The sequence below is a fragment of the Hyperolius riggenbachi genome, chromosome 1, assembly GCF_040937935.1.
Source record: "Hyperolius riggenbachi isolate aHypRig1 chromosome 1, aHypRig1.pri, whole genome shotgun sequence".
Taxonomy (NCBI): domain Eukaryota; kingdom Metazoa; phylum Chordata; class Amphibia; order Anura; family Hyperoliidae; genus Hyperolius; species Hyperolius riggenbachi.
The window spans coordinates 163,255,336-163,283,313 of record NC_090646.1 but is presented as its reverse complement, the minus strand read 5'-3'; the positions used below and the strand labels follow the sequence as shown (position 1 = coordinate 163,283,313).

Below are 27,978 nucleotides of genomic sequence, written 5' to 3'. Positions count from 1 at the left end.
CCTAGTACAGTAAGAGTAAGTAAGTAGTAACAGTAAGTAGAACTAACTAATAACAATAATCAATCAGCGATCAGAAGGAAATGGAGTGTGGGTGTGTGTACACTCAGACAGTGAGTGCACGCACGCAGGAGCTAGTAGCCTATGAACACAGTGACTGAGTGTCCTAGACTCCTAGTACAGTAAGAGTAAGTAGTAACAGTAAGTAGAACTAACTAATTACAATAATCAATCAGCGATCAGAAGGAAATAGAGTGTGTGTTGTGTGTGTACACTCAGACAGTGAGTGCGCACACGCAGGAGCTAGTAGCCTATATGAACAGTGACAGTGAGTGTCCCTACGGGTACAGTAAGAGTAAGTAGTAAGTAAGTACAACTAACAATAATCAATCAGTAATCAGAAGGAAATAGAGTGTGTGTACACACAGACAGTGAGTGAGTGCACACACGCAGGAGCTAGCTAGTAGCCTATAAACAGTGACAGTCAGTGAGTGTCCTACTCCTAGTACAGTATAACTACAATACTATTAGTAAAGGACAGCAGAAATACTGGTATAGATGATGAGAGAAATAAACAGAGGACAGCTGCCCACAGAGGCAAGGCCCCCCTGAGGCCTAAACCTGTAAGCTTGCAGCAGCTGCCTGTCTCTAATGTAACACACAAGCTACTAACTAAAATACAATGTCTATCTAAATAACAACAATACAGGTGTATATGGCAGGTGTAGGTGAGCAAAAACGCTAGGTAAATGAACACAATAGAGCACTTGCTAAGCCAAAGCACAAAGGAGCAGATCTCTCTCTGTACAAGTCTCAGGCAAGCATGGAAAACCCGAACATGGCGGCCGCTATTTATAGGGTAGGGGCTGGCCAGGGTCCCCCTCTGTGATTGGCTGCCGTCAGAGGGCCTGGGAGCCCTCTGATTGGCTCTAAGCACATCAATCTGGGCTATGACGCTATTCGAGCTCGGTACCGAGCTCGAATAGCGCCGGTTTGCTCGAATAGCTCGAATAGTGAATGGGCTATTCGAGTGTTCTCGAATAGCCCATTCGAATAGCTACAGCTATTCGGAGCTCGAATACCGAGCTCGAATAGCTGAAAAAGAGCTCGAATATTCGAGCTACTCGAATATTCGAGCTCTGCTGAGCACCACTAGCTGCTAGTTAGTGAGTGGTAATAGTTTGCAGTGATTTTATCAGTGAAGCCACTCCAGGAAAAAGTACACATGGACAGAGGGGCAGAGAAGCACATGGGGGACATAGGGGGATACAGGAGGAAATGAGGACACCAGAGATACAAGGAAGGCACAAGGGGGACAATAATTGGGGGAGAACATATACAAAATGCTCCTGGACCATGGACACACCACGTTTATTATATATATTTTTTTCCATGACTTTTATTCTCTAAACCTGGGTGCGTCTTATAGTCCGGAGCGTCTTATAGTCTGAAAAATATGGTAATTCATGTGGACAGCAGAACTATGCGCTTGTCACATGTTTCAGCAGCGGATCTGCTGGGGAATGAGCACCATTTGGTTGTTCTGCAAGGCAACAGAATGGCAGGGTTTGACACACAATGCAGTCCTCATGTAAAATCTAAGACCCAGTTGCTCCCTACTAATACTAGATGTACATGCAGGGGAAGGATACCACCCCACTCCAACTGCTAAACACGTGCAACTGGCTGTAAGTGACTAGTAGATCCATGGGAGCAGCTGAAAGGCAGTTGTAAAAACTTGACTGACTACCCATTAACACTAATATTTATTAATCTATCATTTGCTGTGTGCACGTCTTCTTTTTATAAAGCAAACTGTATACAGAAATCAGGGAAGAGCAGCAGAGAGGAAGCATAAAGGTAGCCATACACTGGTCGATTTGCCATCCGATTCGACCAACAGATAGATCCCTCTCTGATCGAATCTGATCAGAGAGGGATCGTATGGCTACCTTCACTGCAAACAGATTGTGAACCGATTTCAGCCTGAAACCGATCACAATCTTTTGTGGTGGTGGTGGTGCTGCCGCCGCTCCCCCCCCCGCCGGCGCGACTCCCGGGTCTCTCTCCGATCTGGTCTGCTCTGGTCTCCGGCTCCAGCATGCTTCACTTCTTCCTGCCCGGCAGGAAGTTTAAACAGAGCGCCCTCTACTGTTTAAACTTCCTGCCGGGCAGGAATAAGTGAAGGCATGCCGGAAACCAGAGCAGAGAAGAGCGGAGACGAGCGGGGGCAGTCGCGCCAGCGGAGCAGGTAATGTATGCAGGCTCTATTGCGTCGGTCGTCGGGCACTCGAACGCCGCTAGCGATGCGCTCTTTACCCGCGGGCGATCGACGGTAATTTTCCGCACGGCGCGATCGACGGGATCGGACGAAATGAATAGAAATTCGGCGTGTAGCGCGAACGATTGGCAGCAGATTAGATCCCAGTGATCGAATCTGCTGTCGAAACGGCGGTAAATCGGGCCAGTGTATGGCCAGCTTAAGAACATTCTTGTCTGGTAGATTCTCAAATCTTGTATTTGTCTCTTAGCAGCTGTACTTGTGTGGGAAATTGTTCCCACTATACGTGCTGCCATGTGCATTTCGGCAACGTGTAAAGTGTGTGGCATGCAAGAATGGTAGAAGGGCATAGACAGCTCATCTACCGTTCCCAACATATGCGCTGCACAGCACAGTGCGATGCGCGATCTCACTGTGGCATGCATTTTTCTGAAATCGCAGCACTGACCATTAACTGTAATGTATGGGATGTGCATAGCCGCACAGATGGCGTGCGATCGTACGCATTGGGTTCTTATCGCACAGGCCATCTGTGCTAATTGATGTAAACGAGGCCTAAGGCCCCTTTCACATGGGCAGCTGACAAGCGATGAACTCACCGCCTGTTAGCTGCTCTCCTCCATCATCTGGGCGCTTGGAGTGAGAGCAGCCGCGCTCAGACTCAACATGTCGCCGCCAGCTAGTAACGTTACTGTATGCCAGCGCTTGACACGCGTGGTGTTACAACCGCTGCAAGTCAGCTGCATTTAAATTGCACCCCCCAATTGCACAGAGGCGGCTAAAATGCTCAGCAAACGCGCAGTTCAGCCACCTGTGTGAAAGGGGCCTTAGTTGTAGTACTTCTGACACAGAGTATGGTGTGAAGACTGCTGCACCCCCACCAAATTCTAATACAAATCAGTGAGAAGCCATGTATGCCCCACCCTAACTAAAATCTTCTTAGAATACACTAAAAATGGCATTAAAATGTATATGTTCGCAGAGTGTCTGGTCAATCCTCTTCTTTTAGATCATTTAGCAGTGCACAGGGTGTATTATTTGTATAGTATGTCATTTATATTGCGTAATGTATGTTAACTTTCTGGTGCATACTTATAGATGCATTTCTTAACATAAGGCACTACTTCCAAGTGCATTGCTAAATTCACACCAGACAGGTTTTATTATATACACATAAGCTCAATATGTTTCTTCTTATTGTTTTTTCAGGTACACATTACACCATGTCAAACGGAGGAGGCATAAGCAGCAGTACCCACTTGCTGGATCTGCTTGATGAGCCCATTCCTGGAGTAGGCACTTACGATGATTTCCATACCATTGATTGGGTACGAGAGAAGTGTAAAGATCGGGAGCGGCATCGGAGGGTAAGACACCATATAATTCACTTTACCAGGACTTGCCCAAGTGCTATGTAGACTTGGAATGAGTCAGGATCAGCATGACTAGATTTCCAGTTGCTTCTTTCCTCCTGCAGATTAATTAGTGTGGGGATATACTACCTTTCAAAAAGTTCATTAGATTTTAATTTGAATAATTTTTGCTTTGACTTGCTAAATACCGGTCTGCTTTAGCATGTTAATTAAACTTCTTGGCGGTAATGACGAGCTCAGCTTGTCCATTACCGCCGGAGGGCGCCACTCAGGCCCTGGCGGGGCGATTTTCATTTATTTTTTAAACACGCAGCTAGTACTTTGCTAGCTGCGTGTTTAGGTCGATCGCCGCCGCTACCCACCGCGTAACAGGGCCCCGTGCGCAGCTTGGCCAATCAGTGCCAGGCAGCGCTGAGGGGTGGATCGGGACTCCCTATGACGTCATCACGATCGTCGCCATGGTGACGGGGGAAGCCCTAAAGGAAATCACGTTCAGAGCGGGATTTCCTTTTGGGCATAAGTGCCGGCGGCGATCGGATGGGTGGGAGGGACGCCGCAGGGAGGGGGGGGCATCATATAGCTAGCGCTAGGCTAGCTACATGATTTAAAAAAAAAATAGTGCTGTGCTGACACCCTGGCGCATTTAATAGAACGCCAGGGTGGAACTAAGCTGTCACAAACTTCAACGGTAAAAACTGACCCAGTGATGAAAAAAAAATCTAAGCAGAAGTTACTTTCATTGAAAACTTCATAGACAGTCATTGGAGTTGTGGAAGTCAAAGGGTGCCCATACACCACTTGATTTTGCGGGCCAATCGACCTTTCAATGCGATAATTTTATCAAATCAAAGGAGAATCCGTGCTCCAACATGGCCACTCAATCCAATCTTGAAGAAAGCCCAGGTAAGTATGCATTTCCTTGCTTCTTGCTTCTCCCCTCATGACAGGTTTACATTAAAGCGGTATTGTCACCATAAAAATCAAATTTCAACAGCAACTGGTCTGAGTGTATAAAGTGATAAAGATGCTAATCCTTTTTATCTATAATATATTCCTCCTCTTCCATTTACAGTGGCTTGCAAAAGTATTCGGCCCCCTTGAAGTTTTCCACATTTTGTCATATTGCTGACTCAAACATGAATCAATTTTATTGAAATTCCACGTGAAAGGCCAATACAATGTGGTGTGCACGTGAGAAGTGGAACGAAAATCCTACATGGTTCCAAACATTTTTTACAAATAAATAACTGCAAAGTGGGGTGTGCGTAATTATTCAGCCCCCTTTGGTCTGAGTGCAGTCAGTTGCCCATAGACATTGCCTGATGAGTGCTAATGACTAAAGATGGGTGGAGCCAAATACAGGGCAATCTTGGAAGAAAACCTCTTGGAGACTGCAAGACTTGAGACTGGGGCAGAGGTTCACCTTCCAGCAGGACAACCACCTTAAACATAAAGCCAGGGCAACAATGGAATGGTTTAAAACAAAACATATCCATGTGTTAGAATGGCCCAGTCAAAGTCCAGATCTAAATCCAATCGAGAATCTGTGGCAAGATCTGAAAACTGCTGTTCACAAAAGCTGTCTATCTAATCTGACTGAGCTGGAGCTGTTTTGCAAAAAAGAATGGGCAAGGATTTCAGTCTCTAGATGTGCAAAGCTGGTAGAGACATACCCTAAAAGACTGGCAGCTGTAATTGCAGCAAAATATCAGAATCGTTTATTTTCGCCAAGCATAACTGGGTTATGCCCGGAATTGGATTTGGCACAATACATAGCTCAAAAAAAGAATACAGACATACATAAAAGGTTCACAGCATGCAAGAATATCAAGCAGAGGAACAACAGTAACCATATACAACGTTCGTTCATGACAGATCATCCTGTGGTTCCTGCCCACACACAGATCCTGTCTTACGTAGGGTTAGTCAGACTTGAGGGATGGACAGATCGATTCGGTGGTGTCACAGCTCAGACCGTGTCCTTGATGGGGTTGTAGTGCTGATGGGAGTATTATGAGGGAGTTTAGGAGGCTGACAGCCAAGGGGAAGAATGTGTTCATGTGCCTCACGGTCCTTGTTGAGATGGCCCGAAGCCTCCGCCTTCTACAAAGTATTGACTCGGGGCTGAATAATTATGCACACCCCACTTTGCAGTTATTTATTTTAAAAAATGTTTGGAATCATGTATGATTTTCGTTCCACTTCTCACGTGTACACCACTTTGTATTGGTCTTTCACGTGGAATTCCCAAAAAAATTGATTCATGTTTGGGGCAATAATGTGACAAAACGTGGAAAACTTCAAGGGTGATGAATACTTTTGCAAGCCACTGAGGTGACTCAGCGATTGGAGGAGAAAAGAAGTGCAGTTCCTAGTATACACCTGAGTAGGAGTGTCTGAAGACTCTGGGAGGAGGGTAGCTAATGAATACACAATGAGCAAGAGAAGGGAGGGGGAAAACAAGAGGATATGATGTCAGCATTAGCTTGGCAAAATGGCCACTGCCTAGAATAGGATTTTCTGCTTTTCCTTTATAAAATTCACAGGAATCATTACGTGGATAGCACAATACATCTGTTGTGCAAGTAGAACTAGTATTTATCTACTTATATATGTGTTTTGTATTTCTAGGCTAGCATGGGTGTCGCTTGTTCTTTAAGGGAACCTGAAGCGAGAGGGACATGAAGGCTGACATTTAATTTTAGCATGAACATGCATGGATATCAGGTGTTGCCTGCTGGTTCCTGAGATTATGTATTTATTTATTGTATTTATAAAGCGCCAACATACAAATGCAGTGCTGGACATTAGTTTAGGTTACAGACAATATTTAGGGGTGACATACAGAAATACGACAATACGGGAATACAAGAAAAAACAGATCACGAAGCACAGTATGAGTACAAGGTAATGCTTAGTAGGTATATCAAAGCGATCTTGTGAACCAGTGTGACTGGAGACCTGCAATTTTTCAAGCAGGTTGTTTGGTGCGTTCCCCCCTCCTAACCCTCCCAAAATTAGACTGTGTAAAGTAGGAGGGATATCTCCTTTTCTGTCGGATTTACATTGGTTGGATGGAATCTTTTCCCTCTTTGGACTGAGTTTTCTCTGACAAATCTGCCATTACTGGTGGTGAGTTCATTTCCACCTTACAGGTTCTCTTTAAAGAGGGATTGTCTGCCACAAAATCAAATTCCATATACCCACTGCCCTGTGTGCCCATTATGCACCCTGGAACCTCACCCTGTATTGCAAGCACTCCAATCTAATCAGAAATGTTTCTGCTGTAATAAATCTTATCTCAGTCAGACTGGCTCTATTTGGTACATTGCCGATGAGAAGAAAGCGTGTCATCTCCCCTCCCACATTCCTGCTCCTTACTGATTGGCTGAGGGAAGTTCAGTGTGACACAAGGCTGAAATCTGATCTTGCTGTGTTCACATGTTTGCAAAGCAAGCGAGCTATGACAGAGCAGATTCTAGGAGAAAAACGTAAGGGAGGAAACAACATCAGTATTGGCTTCAGTCAGAGGTAATCAAGATGGCAAATTCACTGAAATCAAAATGTGGGCAGTACAATCCATCTGTTATGTAAGTAGAGCAAGTAGTTATCTTTAATTTATATAAGTTTTGTTTTTCTTTCTCTGGCATAGTATGGCTGATCATGCTGCTTTAATGTCACAGGTGCCTGACAGAAGACCCCGTGGGAAGTCAGATAATGCCTGAATGTCTTGCCATCTGAAAATGTATAAAAAAACCTTTAACGTACCAGAAACTTAAATATCAATTAAAGGGATACGGTGGGGGGTCGGGGGAAAATGACTTGAAGTTACCCGGGGCTTCTAATGGTCCCCTGCAGGCATCCTGTTCCCGCGCAGCCACTCCCCAATGCTCCGGCTCCGTCTCCGGTTCACTTCTGGAATTTCAGACTTTAAAGTGTGAAAACCACTGCGCCTGCTTTGCCGTGTCCTCGCTTCCCCTGTTGTCACCAGAAGCGCACGGCACAGGCACAGACCATACTGGGCCTGCGCAGTATGCTCCTGGTGCCATCAGTGGGAGTGAGGACACGGCAATGCAGACGCAGTGGTTTTCAGACTTTAAAGTCTGATATTCCAGAAGTGAACCGGAGGCGGGGCCGGAGCATTGGGGAGTGGCTGCGTGGGCACAGGATGTCTGTGGGGGACCATTAGAAGCCCTGGGTAACTTCAACTCATTTTCCCCCAACCTCCCTACAGTGTCCCTTTAATATTTAACAGAAGCAGTTGATAGTTTATCACTCTTGTGGTTTCATACTAGGTCCTAGGTTAAATTGTCATCATTGTTTGCACAGTGCATGTTTTTAGCCTACAGTATATTCAGCCTCTGATGTGTGTGCCTTTGTAACTGGGGGTATTACACAGTAAACTCCAGAATGAAGGCTATAGTAAATGGTTCACTACTTAAATTCTATGTATATCAAGTTGTATAAATAAGGAAAGTAAAATAATCATGATTGTTGAAGTTTTAAACTTAGTGGAAATTCATAATGTATTGTTTACCAACCATTTTGTGGTTTCTTCTTCCCCCCAGATTAATAGCAAGAAAAAGGAGTCTGCATGGGAGTTATCCAAAAGCTTCTATGACGCTTGGTCAGGATGGCTGGTCGTAACTCTGACTGGCTTAGCATCAGGTAATTGTATGATTTGATAACCTGCTGTAAAGGTTACATGTCTGCTGGGTTATAGGTATGAAGATATTTTTTTTTTTTTTTATTATATATAAATAAAACACTTCCTCAGCATCTCTAGTTTGCACATTTGCAAAATCCTTATTTCACTTCTGTAGGCCTCAGTTACCCTAACCTGGAGTTTTCACCATTAAACTGGAGAAATCTAGAGCAGTGGTGTGCTGACCTAAAACTTTTTAAAGCTATGAACAAGTGATAGACTGCTGTCTTCCAAAGTAACCATTCATACCAGCAGCAGACTGCCTCCGGATTAGAGATGGTCTATAGGGTTAAAGGGAAGGTCCAAGCAAAATAAAAAAAATGCGTTACACTTACCTGGGGCTTCTACCAGCCCCATGCAGCCATCCTGTGCCCTCGTAGTCACTCACTGCTGCTCCAGTCCCCCGCTGGCAGCTTGCCGACCTCGGAGGTCGGCGGGCCGCATTGCGTACATTTTTACGCATTCCCGCCAGTGCAGGAACATTAACACATACATTTTACATGCGTAAAAAATTACGCATTGAACCACTAACGCGTAAAAATGTATTTAATGTTCCTTCACTAGTGGGAATGCGTAAAAATGTACGCAATGCGGCCAGCCGACCTTCGAGGTCGGCATGCTGCCAGCGGGGGACTGGAGCAGCAGTGAGTGACTATGAGGGCACAGGATGGCTGCATGGGGCTGGTAGAAGCCCCAGGTAAGTGAAACTCATTTTTTTATTTTGCTTGGACCTTCCCATTAAGAAATCAAATTCACTGTCAGAATTTTGAGCTTTGCATTGGAATTTTGAAACAGAATTTGCAATGAGGAATTTAAATCTCATGAAATTCTTAGATTTGATTTTCATTCAGAGTATTAGCCATTGGCAAGTCCACATGCTTACTGCAAATATATTTTCGCACTGACCATAACTCAATAGCACAGACTCTAGTGGTTATTTGCAAAGCCTCAATACATGCTATCCTCACACAATTTGCTAGTAATGTTGGGGGACATTTTCTGTTTCAAAAAGTCCCGGTAGTTTTTAGGAAATCGGATTTAAAAAGTAAAAAAAAAACTCAGAAAAATGACATTTTATTTTTCTGTGGTACATTTTTAATATAAACAGAGTTTTTAATTTTAAGGAAATGGCCAGAATGGGGTCCTGCCTCCCAAGCTTCTTAAGCTCATTGTCACCCATGCAGGCATATATAGCCAGAATTTGAAGCCTGGAATGTACAGCGCTGCGTAATATGTGGTGCTCCACACCCTGAGCTATACCAGCCCACATGGTACATTTTTTTTTTTTTTTACATTTATATTTACTTAAGTATTTATATAGTGCCGACATATTACGCAGCGCTGTACAGAGTATATTGTCTTGTCACCAACTGTCCCTCAGAGGGGCTCACAATCTAGTCCCTACCATAGTCATATGTCTATGTATGTAATGTGTAGTGCATGTATCATAGTCTAGGGCCAATTTAGGGGGAAGCCAATTAACTTATCTGTATGTTTTTGGGATGTGGGAAGAAACCGGAGTGCCCGGAGGAAACAATATGCGCACACATGGGGAGAACATACAAACTCCTTGCAGATGTTGACCTGGCTGGGATTCAAACCGGGGACCCAGCGCTGCAAGGCGAGAGCGCTATCCACTATGCCTCTATGCTGCCCACGGTACATGATATGGGGGCTCTGAAGGAGAAGAGTAGTGAAGCCCGCTTTTCTCCTCCAAAGCCCATGTCCATACCATGGAAAAGAGACCCATCCCCACCTTGGCTAGGAAGAAAAAAAATGAAAAAAGTCCTTTATTCTTAACTAACAATGACTACTTACCTTTTTAAAGTGAACCTCCAGACTAAAAATCGACTCAGCAGCACTGAAAAGGCCTGGTGTTTATTTAACAGTTTCACAGCATCAGAACTTTGTTTCTCTTATTCAAGCCTCATTTTTAGCTGCACAGAAGAAAACTGCCCGGGCAGTTTTCCCCTTATGCTGTGCAAAGCATGATGGGATTTCTGATGTTGTTCTCGTTCTGCTGTTTTGGTGTAATTTTTTTTTTTTTTTACATTTTGAATTTGACATTTGAAGCCTAGCGTGTGCAGCTGGGAGGGGTGATCAGGACACAGGACAGTTGGAACTGCTCCCTGTCACCTCCTTTCAACCAAAAAGATGGCTGCCCCCATGACAAAGATGGCAGCCCCCATGAATCACAAACATTTGCCTGTTCTTTTAAAACAGGGTGGGGAAAAGATTATATTACCTATCTATTCTAATTAACATAACTAATGTAACTTAATAACAGTATGTTTGTTCAGGCTTAAGTTCCCCTTTAATTAATGATCCCATACCAATATCCTCTATAAACTTTATTAACCTTCCTGGCGGTAAGCCCGAGCTAACCTCGGGCTATGCCGCGCAGGAGGATTTCTCAGGCCCTGCTGGGCCGATTTGCTTCCTTTTTTTTTTTTTTTTTTGCAACACGCAGCTAGCACTTTGCTAGCTGCGTGTGCATTCCGATCGCCGCCGCTCCGCGCTGAACCGCCGTGCCCCCCCCCCCCCCCCAGACCCCGTGCGGTGACATCGTCCCGCCCAGTCTCCATGGCGACGGGGGAAGCCCTTCAGGAAATCTCGTTCTTTGAACTGGATTTCCTGATCAAAGATCGCCGGAGCTGCTGTACAGCGGCTATCATGTAGCAAACACTAAACTCGCTACATGATTTAAAAAAAATGTAAAAAAAAAAAAAATAGTGCTGCGCTGCCCCCTGGCGGTTTTTAATAGACCGCCAGGAGGGTTAAAGAGCCCCTGACAAGTCTGCACCTGTTCCACTCTTGGCATGGCCTGATGGAATCCTCCGTTAACACAACTGTTTCTGGTAAGCATTCAAACTGACTCTTTATGGAGTTCTCCTCTAAGTTCTATTAATTCTGTTTCGGAAGATGCAGATTTAGTAGAAAATCTTGTAGACTAATGCTGTAAATCCTGCCTTGGGCCCTTGATCTATGACTGAAGAATAGTTAGCCCTAATCAAGACAGTTACAGTAACCTTTATATATGTTGCTTATGTCTGGAGAGAAAGGCAGTTCCCAGGAAAATCTAAGTTGCCCTGTATACAAGTATTCTTCATGATTGCTTAGCTAAACTTGGTCTTTTTTGCAATTCAATGGGATTACCTGTGTTTTTGCATAATACTGGTATATTGCACTGATTACTAAAAAGCTTGTAAGATGATTCTAAAAATGTTAATTTGTATCCTCAGGTGCCCTTGCTGGCTTAATAGACATTGCAGCAGACTGGATGGCAGATCTGAAGGAAGGAATCTGCATGAGTGCATTTTGGTTTAACCATGAACAGTGTTGCTGGGGGTCAAAGGAGACCACATTTGAAGAACGGGACAAGTGTCCGCAATGGAAGACTTGGGCTGATCTTATTATTGGCCAGGCTGAAGTAAGCTTATTTTGTTTTCTGCACCCCCCCTGAAGTCATTAAGGCAGGCGTCCCCAACCCCCTGTCCACGGCCCACTGCCGGTCTGTGGGCTGTGTTGTGCCGGTCCGTGGGTTTATTTATTTTTCCAGCAGAGCAGCATGCAGCAGAGTGTCAGCAGGTGGCACTGTTCTCATTACAGCCTCAGTTGTGCTCTCTCTGAATGGCTGGATGCTGAAAAACTCTGCCACATGCTGCTCTCCTGAAAGAAGATCGAAGATGCCAGACTCACTGTGGTAAGGCAGACTGGGGGCACATCTAGCTACCTAACCTGGGATGGGGGCTACAGATCACTAGGGACACATTTAGCTAACTGAGCAGGGGGCTACATAACACTGGGGGTACATATAGCTATCTAACCTCGGGGAGGGGCTACATAACACTGGAGGCACATCAAGCCATCTAAACTGGAGAAGGGGCCACATAACACTGGAGGTACATCTGGGGAAGGGGCTACATAACACTGGGGGTACATTTAAAGGATACCCGAAGTGACATGTAACATGATGAGATAGACATGTTTATGTACAGTAATAACTATGCTGTGTTCCTTTTTTTCTTTCTCTGCCTGAAAGAGTTAAATATCAGGTATGTAAGTGGCTGACTTAGTCCTGACTCAGACAGGAAGTGACTACAGTGTGACCCTCACTGATAAGAAATTCCAACTATAAAACTCTTTCCTAGCAGAAAATGGCTTCTGAGAGCAAGAAATAGATAAAAAGGGGATTTCTTATCAGTGAGTGTCACACTGTAGTCACTTCCTGTCTGAGTCAGGACTAAGTCAGCCACTTACATACCTGATATTTAACACTCTCAGGCAGAGAAAGAAAAAAAGGAACACAGCATAGTTATTTGTATGCTAGGCACTGTACATACACATGTCTATCTCATGTCGCATGTCACTTCGGGTATTCTTTAACTATATATACTTGGGAGGGGGCTACATAACACTGAGGGCACATGTAGCTAGCTAAACAGGGGAGGGGGCTACCTAATACTGGGAGAACATCTGTGCCCCAGTGTGGTTGTTTTGAGGCCCAATTGTTCTCCATACGCCCGCAGCATAGACCTGTTCCCTGCCCAATCCAGTTTGCTGACATTAACCCCTCCACCCCCCCGTCGCCGCAGCTCCGTGTCGAAGAAGTGATTTGACTGGAAAGCGGTCCAGGGGCCAGAAAAGGTTGGGTACCTCTGCATTAAGGGCTCAACCACACTATAAGCACTTTTCTGAGCGCTTTATGATTGATTAGTGCTTTCTGAGCGCTTTTCAAAAATTGCTCCCATTTACTTTCATTAAAATCGCGGTAAAAATCACGGCGATTGCGCGATCGTGTATGCGAAAAATCGCTGCAATTTTTACCGCGATTTTAATGAGTGAATGGGAGTGATTTTTGAATAGCGCTGATCAATTACGCTCAGAAAAGCGCTTATAGTGTGGCTGAGCCCTAAGAGTTGTATTGGAGAAATTAATTTTAACAATTAAATCTGTCTCACACTTAAAGAAGTCATCAGGCAAAAGATAGTAAAAAGAGTGGTACTTACCGGGGACTTCCTCCAGCTCCAGGCAGCTAGGATGTCCCTTGCCGCAACTCTCCCCGCAGCCGTTCGTCGCAGGTCCGTCCCAGTCCCCGGCGATGACGGCCGAGCGACCTGGAGGTCGCTCTGTACTGCGCCTGCGTGAGTGGCACTGTCAATCACCGCCACGTGGGCCGGAGCGGACTGCACAAGCGCAGAACTACTGCACCTGTGCAGTCCGCTCCGGCCCACATGGCGGTGATTGACAGCGCCGCTCACGCAGGCGCAGTACAGAGTGACCTCCAGGTCGCTCTGCTGTCATCGCCGGGGACCGGGACGGACCTGCGACAAACTGCTGCGGGGAGAGCTGCGGCGAGGGACATCCTGGGAGCCTGGAGCTGGAGGAAGTCCCCGGTAAGTACCACTCTTTTTACTATCTTTTGCCTGATGACTCCTTTAAAGAGACTCTGTAACAAAATTTTGAGCCTTATTTCTTCTGTCCTATAAGTTCCTATTACTGTTCTAATGTGGTCTGTCTTATTGCAGCCTTTCCTACTTGCACTGTCTCTGTAATAAATCTTATCTCCTTTCCTCTGTCGTGTCTGTCGGGCTGAGGCTGGAATGTGTGGAATGTGCAGCACTGCTTGTCATTGGCAGAAGCTTTACACACTCCCTCCAAGCTCTGCATGAGTCACACAGTAAGCTGTTCTCAGCCTATGATACTCTGGTTAGAAGCCAGTCTTTTGTTTGTAAACACTGCCTAAACCTGTTAATTACAAACCAGGATTGCAGCAGGGAGTGGCAGAAACAGCACAGAGGGGCACAGGAGAACATAAGGAATAGAATGGTATGCTTTTTATTGTAAGAATTTTAGAGTACAGATTCTCTTTAACCTCCTTGCCGGTTATCCCGAGCTCAGCTCGGGGTAACCTGCGTAGGAGGATTTCTCAGGCCCCGCTGGGCCGATTTTCAAATTTTTTTTTTCCTGCTTACTCTGATCGCCGATCGCTTGCGCTGCCCCCTTGCCACCAGAATTGTAACGGTAAGGGGGTTAAAGGGAACCTAAAGTTTACCTGGAGCTTCTACCAGCCACCTGCATCCACCCTGTGCTTGCACCATCACGGAACGATCTTCCGGTCCCCCGCAGTGGCTAAGTAGTGATATCCATGATAGAACCAGTTGGGCCAGAGAATCGTTCCGTGACGGCAGGGGGCACAGAACGGCTGCAGGGGGCTGGTAGAAGCCCCAGGTAAGTGAAACACTTTTTATAATACAGGCAAAAAAAAAATAAACAAAAATCAACTTACCTCGGGCTTCCTTCAGCCCATGGCAGCGTCATGTGCCCTCGCTGCAGCTCTGGTTGCTTCCAGTCTTCTCCGGTGCAGATGCTGACCTCACCAGGTCGGCATCTGCCTGGGCTCCAATGTGCGGCTCATGGAGTTGCACTGACGTCATCTGTAGTGTACTGCACAAGTGGAGCGGCGGTGAGGGAAGAGTACGGTTGCCAGGGGCTGGATTAAGCCAGAGGTAAGTTGATTTTTGTTTATTTGATTAGCCTGGATGTGTCCTTTAACCCTCCTGGCGGTCTATTAAAAACCACCAGGGGGCAGCGCAGCCGTTTTTGTGTAATTTTTTTTAAAATCATGTAGCGAGCCTAGGGCTCGCTACATGTTAGCCGCTGTGCAGCGGAATCCCCCTACCCTCTTCGATCGCCTCCGGCGATCAGGAAATCCCGTGCAAACAACGGACGGGGCGGGATGACGTCATTGACGTCGTGATGTCATCGGGGGTCCCGATCCACCCCTCAGCGCTGCCTGGCTCTGATAGGCCAGGCTGCGCAAGGGGGGGGGGGGGGGGGGCGGCACGGCGAATCGGCGCGGGCAGCGGCGATCGGTGTGCTCACGCAGCTAGCAAAGTGCTAGCTGCGAGCAGCAAAAAAATTTACCGCCAGGAAGGTTAAGTTCTATATTCAGTATCGTTTAATGATCACAGTTTTCCGTCCAATAAGGAGAAAAATTGTGCACAGGACCGTAGCTTTTACAGCCTGAGTGCTAGTTTCCAAGTATACTCACTATACGTTGAATAGAAACAGAAGAAAGCGGTAGTGCACATCAGGCTAAAATATAGCATTTATTCCGGAGCCACTAAAAACATTTCAAAGGCAATGTAGACATGGAGAGAGGTACACGCAGAGAGTAGGTCAACAGCCATTTCGCGCCTATACAACGTGGCGCGTCATCAGACCTGATGATGCGCCACGTTGTATAGGCGCGAAACAGCTGTTGACCTGCTCTCTGCCTGTACCTCTCTCCATGTCTACATTGCCTTTGAAATGTTTTTAGTGGCTCCGGAATAAATGCTATATTTTAGCCTGATGTGCACTACCGCTTTCTTCTGTTTCCATTCAACAGTTGTTTTCCGTTATAATCTGCAAAATGAATGGGCTTTCCTGGTACTGCGTGTTTGATATTTTGGAAGTTCTTTCTGACAGATTTTGGAATATTACATATACGTTATTTTTATTTATTTTTTTGGGGTGAGAGGGTTTGTGTTTTTTTTTGTTTTTTTTTTAAATCCATGCTGGTGTTTGCTTTCTCCTCCCTATCTAAATATTACTGCCTTTCAACTGCCATGTAAACATTTACACGCTCAGTCTGTAATCCTTTGCAGTTGACTTTTAAAGGCCACCCACACTGCAAATAGATTCCCCCAGTTTGTGGCGTGTCTGTTATCCGCTATTTTATCGGGTTAGTCCCACGTCCAAATTTGCAGTTCTAACCTGGGGGGGGGGGGGGGGGGGGGGAGGGGAGGAGATAGTCTTAAGGGTTGGGGGTAGGTGGTTAAGAATAGCTGCCCACGAGGGGAGTTTTAGTGGTAGGTACCACCTGGAGGGATCAGTTAGTGTAAGGCATCAAGATGGAGGGTTCTGTGTGTGAAAAGGGTTAGGACCAATATTCTACTATAGTGGACAATAGAATATAGGTAAAATTACTGATATTTTATTACCCTTATTTCATTTCCATTTTTACTTGTGAGATATATATATATAGATCTACCTATATATCTCATACATCTCCAAAGTCCTCCTTTACTAGATCATGATCGTGTGCATCAGGGATCCACAAAGTTGTTCTGCTTTCTTGTAGATTAACACAATTCTCTGAAAAAAAAGTAATGCTTTGAGTAATTTTATCACTAGTGATCCCTCATTTAGATACGGATATCTACAAAAACATTTTTTAAAACTGTCATTAAGAGAATTGATATGCTAATAAAAATAGCTATTTTTGTCTTCTAGGGTCCGGGATCTTATATAATGAACTACATCATGTACATCTTCTGGGCTTTAAGTTTTGCATTTTTGGCAGTCTGCCTGGTGAAAGTTTTTGCCCCTTATGCTTGTGGCTCCGGAATTCCAGAGGTGTGTTCTCAGTGATGGTGTACTATGAAACTGATGGTTATTCTTCTTACCCATATGTTTATCTTTCTTTCATTATGTTTGATCAAGAACACTTCCTTTCACTGACATTACTGAGATTCAATCATTTTTGTTAGTTATGTTGGCCCATGGGTCAGCTGGATAGCGTACTGGTAAGGCTGCTGCCTTTGATGTGGGATTTGAGCCCTTTGACAAAGGTTCAAATCCCGGGTCAAACCACTACATAAAACCGCAAGGAGTCTTTGGGCAATTCTCCCTAATGATCCTGGTCACCATAAGTTGCTGCAGCTCTGGCACTTTGAGTCCACCAGGAGAAAAGGGAGATATAAATGTATTGTCTTGTCTTCATTGTTTAAAAGAAAATATATATGGAACTGTCCATGGCCCTCCTACTATGTAGTCACTTTAAATGCATCCCACATAAAGGACTTTTTAGACAGCGCCATGGGTTAAATAATCATTTTCACTGCAGAGCAAGCAATTGCGACTACAACAACCCTTTCTACCAAATTACTGGCCTTCTGCACATCAGTGAGCCAAGTCCTAACAACCAGTAGTGCCTAAACCAACCGAAAATTCAGTCATGTTACTGAAGGTGTGGGAAAACACCTGCTGTGTGTAACTGATGACTCGCACAGAAAAAGGAGATTTGTCTTTTAGTCCTGAAACAATGAAATACAGATTTTAGTTTAGTAAATTAAGTGGTCTTTATTTTTAACAGTCAAACTACTGGGTACAGTAGATAAATGGTTTATGGTTAGAACATTAAAGAGAACCAGAGATGAAGCACCCTCATGTATTTTATTACATTTATCAATGGGAACATGACAGTAAACACCTACCCTGCTTTTAGTTTCATTCTTCTCTGCTTAATCTGTCTGTTATCAGCTGTGGTAAGAATCCCAGACTGAGCATTCAGTCTAGGTTTGACCTAGAATCATTATAGCGGAGTCAGTCTTCTGTGGAGTCTTTTCAAGCCCAAGCCTGCCCCTTCCTGGTTCAGCTTTCCTTATTTGCAAACGCAGAGCTTATGACATGGGAGGGGCTGCTCCTGCAGAAAGAAGCTCTGAAACAGAAGAGTTTCGCTGTGTGATCTCTGTGCACTGTGCAGCCAGTCATCATTATTATCTACTTAATGCAGTTTCATTTCTATGAGAGACACTTCCTACAGGCAGCCACACAGCATGCCAGAATAATAAAGTTGAAAGCACACAGATGAAAGCCTGCAGCAGCAGCCCTGCTTGACTATAGTTTCATAAAACGTAGACAGCACGTCCAGAACAGCTCATAACCTGGAAGCAGAAGGGATATGAGCTGGTGGTCATATTGGATTTTCCTGGAGCAATAATTGATAAAAAAAACACTCAAAAAGGCACACCAGAGTGGCAAAATTATCAGGTAGAGTATTTATTCTTTACAAGTGATCGACTGATATGTTTATTTTGTGTGAATTGTTCATCTCTGGTTCTCTTTAACCTCCCTGGCGGTTTAATTATTTTGCCAGGGAGGCTGCGGGAGGGTTTTTTTTAAATAAAAAAAAAAATATTTCATGCAGCCAACTGAAAGTTGGCTGCATGAAAGCCCACTAGAGGGCGCTCCGGAAGCGTACTTTCGATCGCCTCCGGCAATCGAAAGTAACAAGATAGGCCGCAATGAGTGGCCTATCTTGTTTCGCTTTCCTCGTCGCCATGGCGACGAGCGGAGTGACGTCATGGACGTCAGTCGACGTCCTGACGTCAGAGCCGCCCGATCCAGCCCCTAGCGCCGGCCGGAACTGTTTGTTCCGGCTGCGCTGGGCTCGGGCGGCTGGGGGGACCCTCTTTCGCCGCTGCAAGGAGGCAGCGCCGCAAATTTTTTTAATTTTTTTTTTTTTAAATCATGTAGCGAGCCAAGGGCTCGCTACATGATAGCCGCTAAGCGGCGGCATCCCCCCACCCACTCTGATCGCCTTCGGCGATCAGAGTATGCAGGGAATCCCGTTGAGAACGGGATTTCCTGCAGGGCTTCCCCGGTCGCCATGGCGACGGGGCGGGATGACGTCACCGACGTCATGGACGTCGGGACGTCATAGGGAATCCCGATCCGCCCCTCAACGCTGCCTGGCACTGATTGGCCAGGCAGCGCAGGGCTCTGGGGCGGGGGGGAGCGACTCGGCGCGGCGGATTGCGGCGGATCGGCGGCGAGCGGCGGCGATCGGAAGTTACAAGCAGCTAGCAAAGTGCTAGCTGCTTGTAACAAAAAAAAAATTATGCAAATCGGCCCAGCGGGGCCTGAGATATCCTCCTGCGCAGGTTACCCCGAGCTGAGCTCGGGATAACCGGCAAGGAGGTTAAGGGCTCGTTTCCACTATCGCGAATCCGCATGCGTCCAACGCATGCGGATTCGCACATGTAATGTAAGTGGATGGGCCTGTTTCCACTCTTGCGTTGGGGATGTGCGTTTTTTCAAGCGGTGAAAAAACGCACAAAAGAGCCAACTAATTCGCCTGCGAGTGGAATGCAGGCGAATCGCACACAACGTATTTAATAGTAAAAACGCATGCGTTTTTTACATGCGTTTTTACCCGCGATTTCGCGTGCGATTTCGCTCCTTTTTAATGTTATTTTGCCCTGGCAGTGTCATGGTTAATTTCGCATGGCACCCTGCCATGCGAAATCGCACGCGAAATCGCGGGTAAAAACGCATGCGGAAACGCATCCGCATGCGTTTTTACAAGCGTCGGAATGCTTAGAAATCGCGTCGCAACAGTGGAAACGAGCCCTAAGAGTGGATATTTTTATGCTTTGTCAATCAGCTTATCTGCCTATAGATATGTTGAGTAAAAATACAAAATTACAAACTACAGTAATGCTAATACTAATTCATGATATACAGTACATTAGTGACGCATTTATCAAGTATCTGTTTGATTTTTTTTTGCAGATTAAAACCATTTTGAGCGGATTCATCATCAGAGGGTACTTGGGAAAGTGGACATTAATGATCAAAACAGTCACACTAGTTCTTGCTGTGGCTTCAGGCCTGAGTTTAGGCAAGGAAGGTCCCTTAGTACATGTCGCATGTTGCTGTGGAAATATATTTTCTTACCTTTTTCCAAAGTATAGCACAAATGAAGCAAAGAAAAGGGAGGTGAGTCAGCCTGACTATTGCATTCTTATGAGTTATGCTCAAAGATGGTATTTGAGAATGAGATAATCTGTGAATGTTTTGAAAATCTATAATTATTTATTGTTTAACCACTTGAGTACCAGCAGTCTCTGGCCCCTTAAGGACTGGAGACTGCTGGTACAAAATAAAGGGCTCACCAACGCTACGCCGCATGGAGATGTCACTCTTGCCATTCGTGCCTCTCTCTCATTGCTGAAGCACACTTTCTCTGCCGTCGCTATGACAGCAGAGCTCCGTGAGCCAGTCAGGAGCTGATTTTATTGGCTTCTGACCCTGTGATCACTGAGAGCCAAAGTGGGACAACTGTTTGGTCTAGGACCCAAATGTCACTATGCCAATGAAAGTGGATGACCACTGGAGCGATTGCATTAGGCCAAAATACAGTCATGGTGCCTGATTGTGATTCCATGGTAAGTATAGGATTGCCGCAAATTTGCTTTTCAGTCGGTATACATAGCGATTTTAAAGCGTTTTTGCAGCACTTGTACTACCCAGAAACCACCAGCATACCCAAAATTCTGACTCTGACCAGCGATCTGATTTATCCCCATAATTTCCCCACTTTATTCTTGAATTCTCCACCATCAAAGTGGTGCAAAGAGTTCTCCACATTTTTGGCGAATAGGCTGGTTTTTTTTTTTTTTTTTTTTTTAAATATGAAGATATTTTCTAAACTGGTAAGCAATGAATGAAAAGTATAGAACATGGGATAAATGCTGATACAGAAAACTTTTCTGAAGTGTAGTGAACAAAAAAAAAGTTTACCAGAAAGTTGGAGAATTGCCTTTTCCCAACTTTATAAATAAATACACCACTGTGTTATCAACCTTCCCTAATCCTGTAAAGCATAACTCTTACTGTAACATGATTAAACTAAAAAAAAAAAAGTTAAAAATAATTTTTCTACTAATAAAGAAAACATCATCACCAAATAATATTAAATAATTAAAATAATGATCGAATACTAAATATGTCAAGAAGCCTTTTTCTTTATTAATACTTAAGAGTTGGGCTTTTTTTTTTTTTTGGGGGGGGGGACGGTGTTGACTTTTACAGGAATTAAGCCATATCTGTCCTTACACAAACAATAACAAGATTATGTCTGTTGGGTAGACTGTGTAATGCTGGGAATACACGGTTCGTTTCTGACGCTCGATTCTCCGCTTGATCGTTTTTGCCGCTCGATTCTGCAGTCTCTTATCTTTCGCTTGTTTTTCTTTTTTTTTTTTTCCATTCACTTCTACCAGAAATTGAGCGGCGAAACGATCGAACGGGAGATCAGACATGTCGAAAATTCTGTCGAGCCATCTATCTGCGGCAGAAACGAGCCGTGTATTCCCAGCATAAGAGCTATGTTTGGGAAAAGTGACACACCACACACGTCAAGCGAAACCTATATTAAAAGAGCGCCACGCGGATGAGGACATTTTGGCACCGCCATTGGCAGTAATGCGAATTACAGCTATATGCTCAGTGAGTAATTTGGGCATCGGCAAAAGACAGCCCAAATTACAATAAAAGCAGCGCAATTTGACCTGCCAGCAATAGCTGGAAGCCGAATTGTATCTTACCCCCACTGTACGACGCCTTGGAGGGAGAATAGTAATTAACACCGCCAGGAAATTTGCCGCAGCAGAGTGAGCGGTTTTTTGGTTTCACCCTTTGCCCAAATTTCACAGTGCCCTTTTTACATGTATGCAAGAAGGAGGTGGTTGTTCTAGCAGTAGTGGTGGACAGGACTGTGGAGTCGGTCCAAAAATCCTCCGACTCCGACTCCTCAGTTTAGGGTTCCTCCGACTCCTTGACTCCGACTCCTCTAATTTGCATATTACAATTTTGTTGATTAAAAGTATGTAACATGAAATTTGTCTCTTAACTGCCAACGCTTAGGAATTTTACAAGACAACTGAAGTGAGAAGGATATGTAGATTACTATATTTATTCCCTTTAGACTAAAACTAGTCCTTGGTAAGAGTACTTGTAAAAGGTACAGACCGGGACAAAGAACATTTATCAGGCCCTAGGCAATGTAAGTGTGGGTACATGTAAGAATGATGTGCAGGTACTCTGCAGGGGAATGAGGAGATTCTTCCTCTATTACACATTGTTCATGCACAATCTGAAAAAGGTTTATGGGTAACAGACAACACCTCTGTGTTCAATGTGCACAGCATTCTCAGTGGATTCCCTGCAGCTCTGTGGGGAGTGCATATGTAGAGTATAGTACTACTGTGTAACAAAGTAAACCTGAGACAGATGAAATTAAAGTTTTATACATACCTGGGGCTTCCTCCAGCCGCCTTCAGGATAATCAGTCCCTCGTTGTCCTCCTCCACCACCTGGATCTTCTGCTATGAGTCCAGGTACTTGAGTCAGTCTGGCGTAGTGCGCATGCACACACTCCGCCGCCAGGAGCATACTACACCTGTGCAGCACTATTGCGCAGGTACAGAATGTTCCTGGCTGTGGGAGCGGCATGCGGCCGGACAGCGCTGACTGGCTGAATTACCAGGACTCATAGCAGAAGATCCGGGTGGTGGAGGACAGCGAGGGACTGATTAGCCTAAAGGGGGCTGGAGGAAGGCCCAGGTATGTATAAAACTTTACTTTTCATCCGTCTCAGGTACCCTTTAATTTGTAGTCACCAAACCAAATTTTAACAACATATCAAATTATTTGATTTCATCAGCAAAGGGAGTGCATACATTTGCATAAATCAGCATCAGTGCAGAATTATTTCCATCTCATTGTCCATCTCTATTAGTGACACAGCTACACATCAGGCTTTATTTTTACAGCATAGATGTTATTTAGTATGTATAAGAGATTCCTGTGTACACATCATATATACAGTCACAATCAGATATGTATATCTGACCTTAAAAATACGGGGACTGCTTTATTGAAGCAGCACAAGTAACTAATTTTGATTGTTTTTTGTGGACTAAGCACAGCTATTACTGTATATATACATTATTTTTAATGACTATTATCTGAGAAATAGAACATTTTATTATATTTTCTATTTTAATTACAGTAACAAATTCATTAGGAGTCGGAGTCGGTGCGTTTTTTCCCGACTCCAGGCACCCAAAATTGCCCGACTCCACGACTCCGACTCCACGACTCCGACTCCACAGCCCTGGTGGTGGAACTTGTTAAGCTTCACCAGGCAAATGTTTGCACTGTTGCTTATGATGAAAGGTAAAGGTGGCCATACATCTAGCGATTTTGCTGTACGTTTGACCATTCGATCTGATCATTTTATCCAATCAAGAGGGATTAGAGTGTGTTCTAGAATTCCCAATCAATAAAAAGTGGCTGATTTCATGTTGAATCGACCAGCTTAGTTGATCGAGCAGGATGCAAGATATCGGTCGACTGCACAGGAATCTGCTACTGTTTACGCATCATTTGATCGACTCTGAATCGATTTTTGCATTCAGAACATGGACACAAGACATCAGTCAGATCGATTAGCGAAGGTCGCTTGTAGTGTGTGGGTCACTAGTTTATCAACTTTTGATCAACCATTCTGAAGTCGATTCCCCAATAAAGTTGATCGCTTTGTAGATTGAATTAGAATCGCTAGATGTATGGCTACCTGCCACATTCCGGTTTAATTTTGGTTGTAAAATCCCTTTATCTATCTAGCTGTTTCTGATACTTCAATAAGTTTTTTCAGTGGTGGCCATACTAACATTAACACTTGTTTTGTTACATAGGTTCTTTCTGCAGCATCTGCTGCTGGCGTGTCTGTTGCATTTGGCGCTCCTATCGGTGGTGTTCTTTTTAGCTTGGAAGAGGTAAGAGATTTGAACAATAAACCTGCTCCTTCTTGAATGAATATACAACTTGAGTTGGAATTATTCATCATAGGGTTCCACAGAACCCAGTTTGCAGCACTCATTGAACATTGCTCCCAAAGTGTTGAATGTTGCTCATTTTGAGTGGACCCAGCATAATACTAATACACGCTTAGGAGTAATCTAACTGACTTACTGGCTATTGTTGGATACAGTGGAAATAGGGCATTAAGCAGAACCAGTGTTTGAGGCCTCATTCACATTGCGTTCCGCTCGAGTTAGCGTTCATGTTTGGTCTTTTTTTGAGGCAATATTTTTTTAATTCCTGGCGTTTGGGTGGGCGGTGCATTTTTGTGAAAAGCGCTTTTCCTGAGCGATTTTTTTTTTCCATTCACTCTGACACAAGTCAGGAAGCGAACTCTTTGTACCGGAAAATAATACAATGTATTTATTCTTAAAAGTGCTCACCAAATCGCTGCACAAAGCGATTTTGTGAGCGTTATGCGTCTCCTATACCTTCCATTGAGGCGGAAGCGCCCCAAAAATGGTACATGCACCACTTTGCTGACCGCACAGCGCATGACCCGCGCAGATATGAACCTTCTCATAGACATTCATTGTGCAAGCGTTCCGGAGGCGATTTGAAAAGTAAAAAGCCGAAAGCGCCTCTAGTGTGAATGTGCCCTCCATGTATCCCTTTTTGTAATTGTGAACGATTTTAGACTTTATTACTAGCACTGAATCATTTTTTTGTCTTCTTATAAAGTAGAACTGGTCACCGGAAGATTTTATAAACTCTTAGGCCTCTTTCTCACCAGTACGTGGCGGTTTAGGGGACGTTATAGGTTGCATAACGTGCCCCTAATGCAACGCCTGGTGGTGTTGGAGCAGGACGCTACCTAGAGCTGCGTTATGCAGCTCTTGGTGCGCCTTTTTGGTGCTATGGGATGCGGAGACCACGTGATCCGCATCACGTGGTCCCACAAGCCAATCGCTGCAGAGAGTGGCCGCTCCAGGAAGTAAACACTGCATGTCACAGTGCAGTGAATATTAATTAGCCATGTGGCTGGCCAAGGAGGAGGAGGGGAGACCTCATCCTCCAACATTACTGAGCATCATTCTAGATATGTTTTAATTTTTGCTTGGTATTTGCTCATATGTATTTTTCTATTTCTTCAGGTCAGTTACTATTTCCCTCTGAAGACCTTGTGGAGATCTTTTTTTGCAGCTCTGGTGGCCGCTTTCATCTTACGATCCATCAATCCATTTGGGAACAGTCGTCTTGTGCTGTTTTATGTAGAGTATCACACGCCTTGGTACCTATTTGAACTCATCCCATTCATTCTCTTAGGAGTGTTTGGAGGTCTGTGGGGAGCCTTTTTCATTCGTGCAAACATTGCCTGGTGTCGGCGTCGAAAGACGACAAAGTTTGGGAAGTACCCAGTGTTAGAGGTTATTGTAGTGGCTGCTATCACAGCCATCATTGCATTTCCTAACCCCTACACACGGTTTAACACTAGCCAACTGATTAAAGAGCTTTTCACAGACTGTGGACCTCTGGAATCCTCATCACTTTGTGATTATAAGAATGACATGAATGCTAGCAAGATTGTGGATGACATCCCCGACCGGCCTGCTGGCTATGGAGTCTACTCAGCCATGTGGCAGTTGTGTTTGGCCCTTGTGTTCAAGATCGTCATGACAGTCTTCACCTTTGGCATCAAGGTAACATAAATCATTACATCAATATATACTAAAGAAGGTTAAAGTGTTAGTAAGCTAATAATACACTGTACAAATTTTAGTAGATCTGGCAATCTATATTTTCCTTATATCGACAGTCATTTATCGGTCTACTAGCTAGACTGTACATTTTCAGCAAGATTTTAGCTCATATCTTGTCTAGTTGCATTCTTGCAAACTTCCCAAAACAAAAGTTCCCTAGGGGAACTTTTGTTTTGTTACAGGTTCTCTTTAAAGCTGATCACACAGGCAGGCAACAGAGTGGTGACAACTCCAGAGACTTTGCAAAAACCATGCTAGTTCAAAAAGTACAGTGATATGAGAGCATACAAGTATTCTGGCTGAACTTTTTTTTCCACCTAAATTACTGTAACTGCTGAGATAAGACAGCCTAAATGTGTTATTAAATGCCATTGAACTTTTTGCCATTCATATTTGCCCATACTGAGAGCTGGATATCACAGTGTAGGGGGGGTTACAGGAGTAGAGTGAATGCTGCACCAGGTTCATATTACAGCCCTGTAAACCACTCATTAGCTCTCCCTTCACATGATTGACCAGCGTCTTAATATGTTAATGAGCCACACTTATCTGAGTATTCCGGACATTCCTGTGAATGGAAGGAGCTGGGAAGGGGTTTTGTATCTGCTGCACAGATAATTGAGAAGGAGGAGAGCTTCTGTCCACTGCTGGGAGAGATCGGGTGACTCACCAAAAGGAATAGCTATAGATCCGTACGTTCTATTCTATGGTCGGCTCCAGCAAAGTTCCCCAGGTCTGACTCATCTGTGCTAGGAGCTTCCCCCGCCCCTCCTCGCTGCTGATGGGAAGGAGCTGAGGAGGAGGGGGGAGATGTGTCTCTGCACTCAGCGCTGCCTGTCTGATTCAAAACTACGCAGAGGAAAGAGTCTCTGCTTTTACACTCGGAGGCTAATCAAATCAGCCGGGCGGGAACAGAGACCCAGGTAGGCGCTCCGCCCGGCTAATAGGCTCTGGGGAGAACACTGCACGTTGTCTGTACCTGCGTAGTAGAGTGGATCCGATCTGGCTTGGCTATTAACGCCTGAGCACGAAGGAAAACCGCTACTGCGCTAAGCTCACACAGACTTGTTATGATCCTGGAGCTCAGCGGATCTTTGGCAGCTGACAGTGCTGGAACGGAGGAGGATGGGGAAGCCTCACTCGGTTCCAGAGGCTTCCCTCTGCTGAGGTAAGTACCCCATAGGGTACTTTTTCTTAAAGATTCGCTGTAAACAAATGTAATGCCTAAACTATTTACAAAATTGTACAGTGCATGGGTCAGCATTGTAAAGATCGTTTTGCAGATTCATCAGATCTTTTTGCAAAGCGCTGAAGACATACTAAAGGTGGCCACACAGGATACAACAAAATGATCCAATCTTACAGCAATTTAATAAAAACGATTAGCTGTACAGAAAAATCAAATTTTCTTTTCTTTTTTTTTTTTTTTTAATTCAAGAAATCTGATTGAATTTCACTATCTTTTCTAGAAGGGACGACAGATAATTTATTATGTAATCATTGTAAGAAAACAAAAATGAAATTATAATACAAACTAAAATACAATATAATCAATAATGTGACTGCATACATGGCATGCAAGGAGACTGAGCCTAGTCTGTTCAATGTCTAAATGATGGCCCGAGGACTTCCTGCTTCCTGTCTGCAGTTATGTCTTCATATCACCCTGCCCTATCTTTTCCAACAGGGTTGTCAAACTCCCCTGTGTTCCTGGCAGTTCTGGTGTGCTTTAAAACCCACAGTGATTACTTATTTTCCTTTTGCAGGTTCCCTCAGGCCTGTTTATCCCTAGCATGGCTATTGGCGCTATAGCAGGAAGGATTGTGGGCATTGCTGTGGAGCAGTTGGCTTACTATCACCATGACTGGTTCATATTCAAGCAATGGTGTGAAGTGGGTGCAGACTGCATTACACCAGGGTTGTACGCAATGGTTGGTGCAGCAGCTTGTTTAGGTAAGTGTGTGGCGTCTGATACTGTTATACCACATGATGGAAATCCCCCCCCCCCAAAAAAAAGTGGTCTGAATGAAACTTTTCTCTTAACACAAATATCCTTAATTTGTTCTACAACACTACATATATCAGTACTAATTCCTGCCACATCCCAAACGTTCTGTCATTGGTACATCTGTCGGGCTTTCAAACACATTAAACAGTTGCTTCGACATTTCCCATACTACCATGGACAAGCATTACAAGTCATTGCTCTGTATGGATGTTTATTGTTCTTGGAAATGTAACCATTGATAATTGATTTCTTGCACTGAATGAAACCATATTTGCTCAGTGGAAAGCATTTTCAAGTCCAACCAGAAGCAGAGAGACCATTAAAGGGAACCCGGGGTGAGAGGGATATGATGGCTACCATATATATTTTTCCTTTTTTTTTTTTTTTTTTTTTTTTTTTTAAACCTATTTTATTTGGTTGTTTTTTTTTTTTAA

At 44.4% G+C, this 27,978-nt stretch overlaps 1 protein-coding gene across 6 annotated transcripts in view; it reads left to right on the top strand.

Annotated features, from left to right (window-relative positions):
• CLCN3 (chloride voltage-gated channel 3) overlaps nt 1-27,978 on the top strand; it is a 151,832-nt gene that overhangs the window by 86,659 nt on the left and 37,195 nt on the right. For all 6 annotated transcript variants that reach the window (XM_068278803.1, XM_068278801.1, XM_068278806.1 and 3 more), the window contains 8 exons: nt 3,488-3,645; nt 8,220-8,319; nt 11,599-11,786; nt 16,637-16,759; nt 19,700-19,906; nt 23,671-23,751; nt 24,931-25,476; nt 27,303-27,489. In XM_068278803.1, the coding sequence (XP_068134904.1) occupies nt 3,488-3,645; nt 8,220-8,319; nt 11,599-11,786; nt 16,637-16,759; nt 19,700-19,906; nt 23,671-23,751; nt 24,931-25,476; nt 27,303-27,489 (1,590 nt within the window). The remainder of the gene's footprint in view (nt 1-3,487; nt 3,646-8,219; nt 8,320-11,598; nt 11,787-16,636; nt 16,760-19,699; nt 19,907-23,670; nt 23,752-24,930; nt 25,477-27,302; nt 27,490-27,978) is intronic.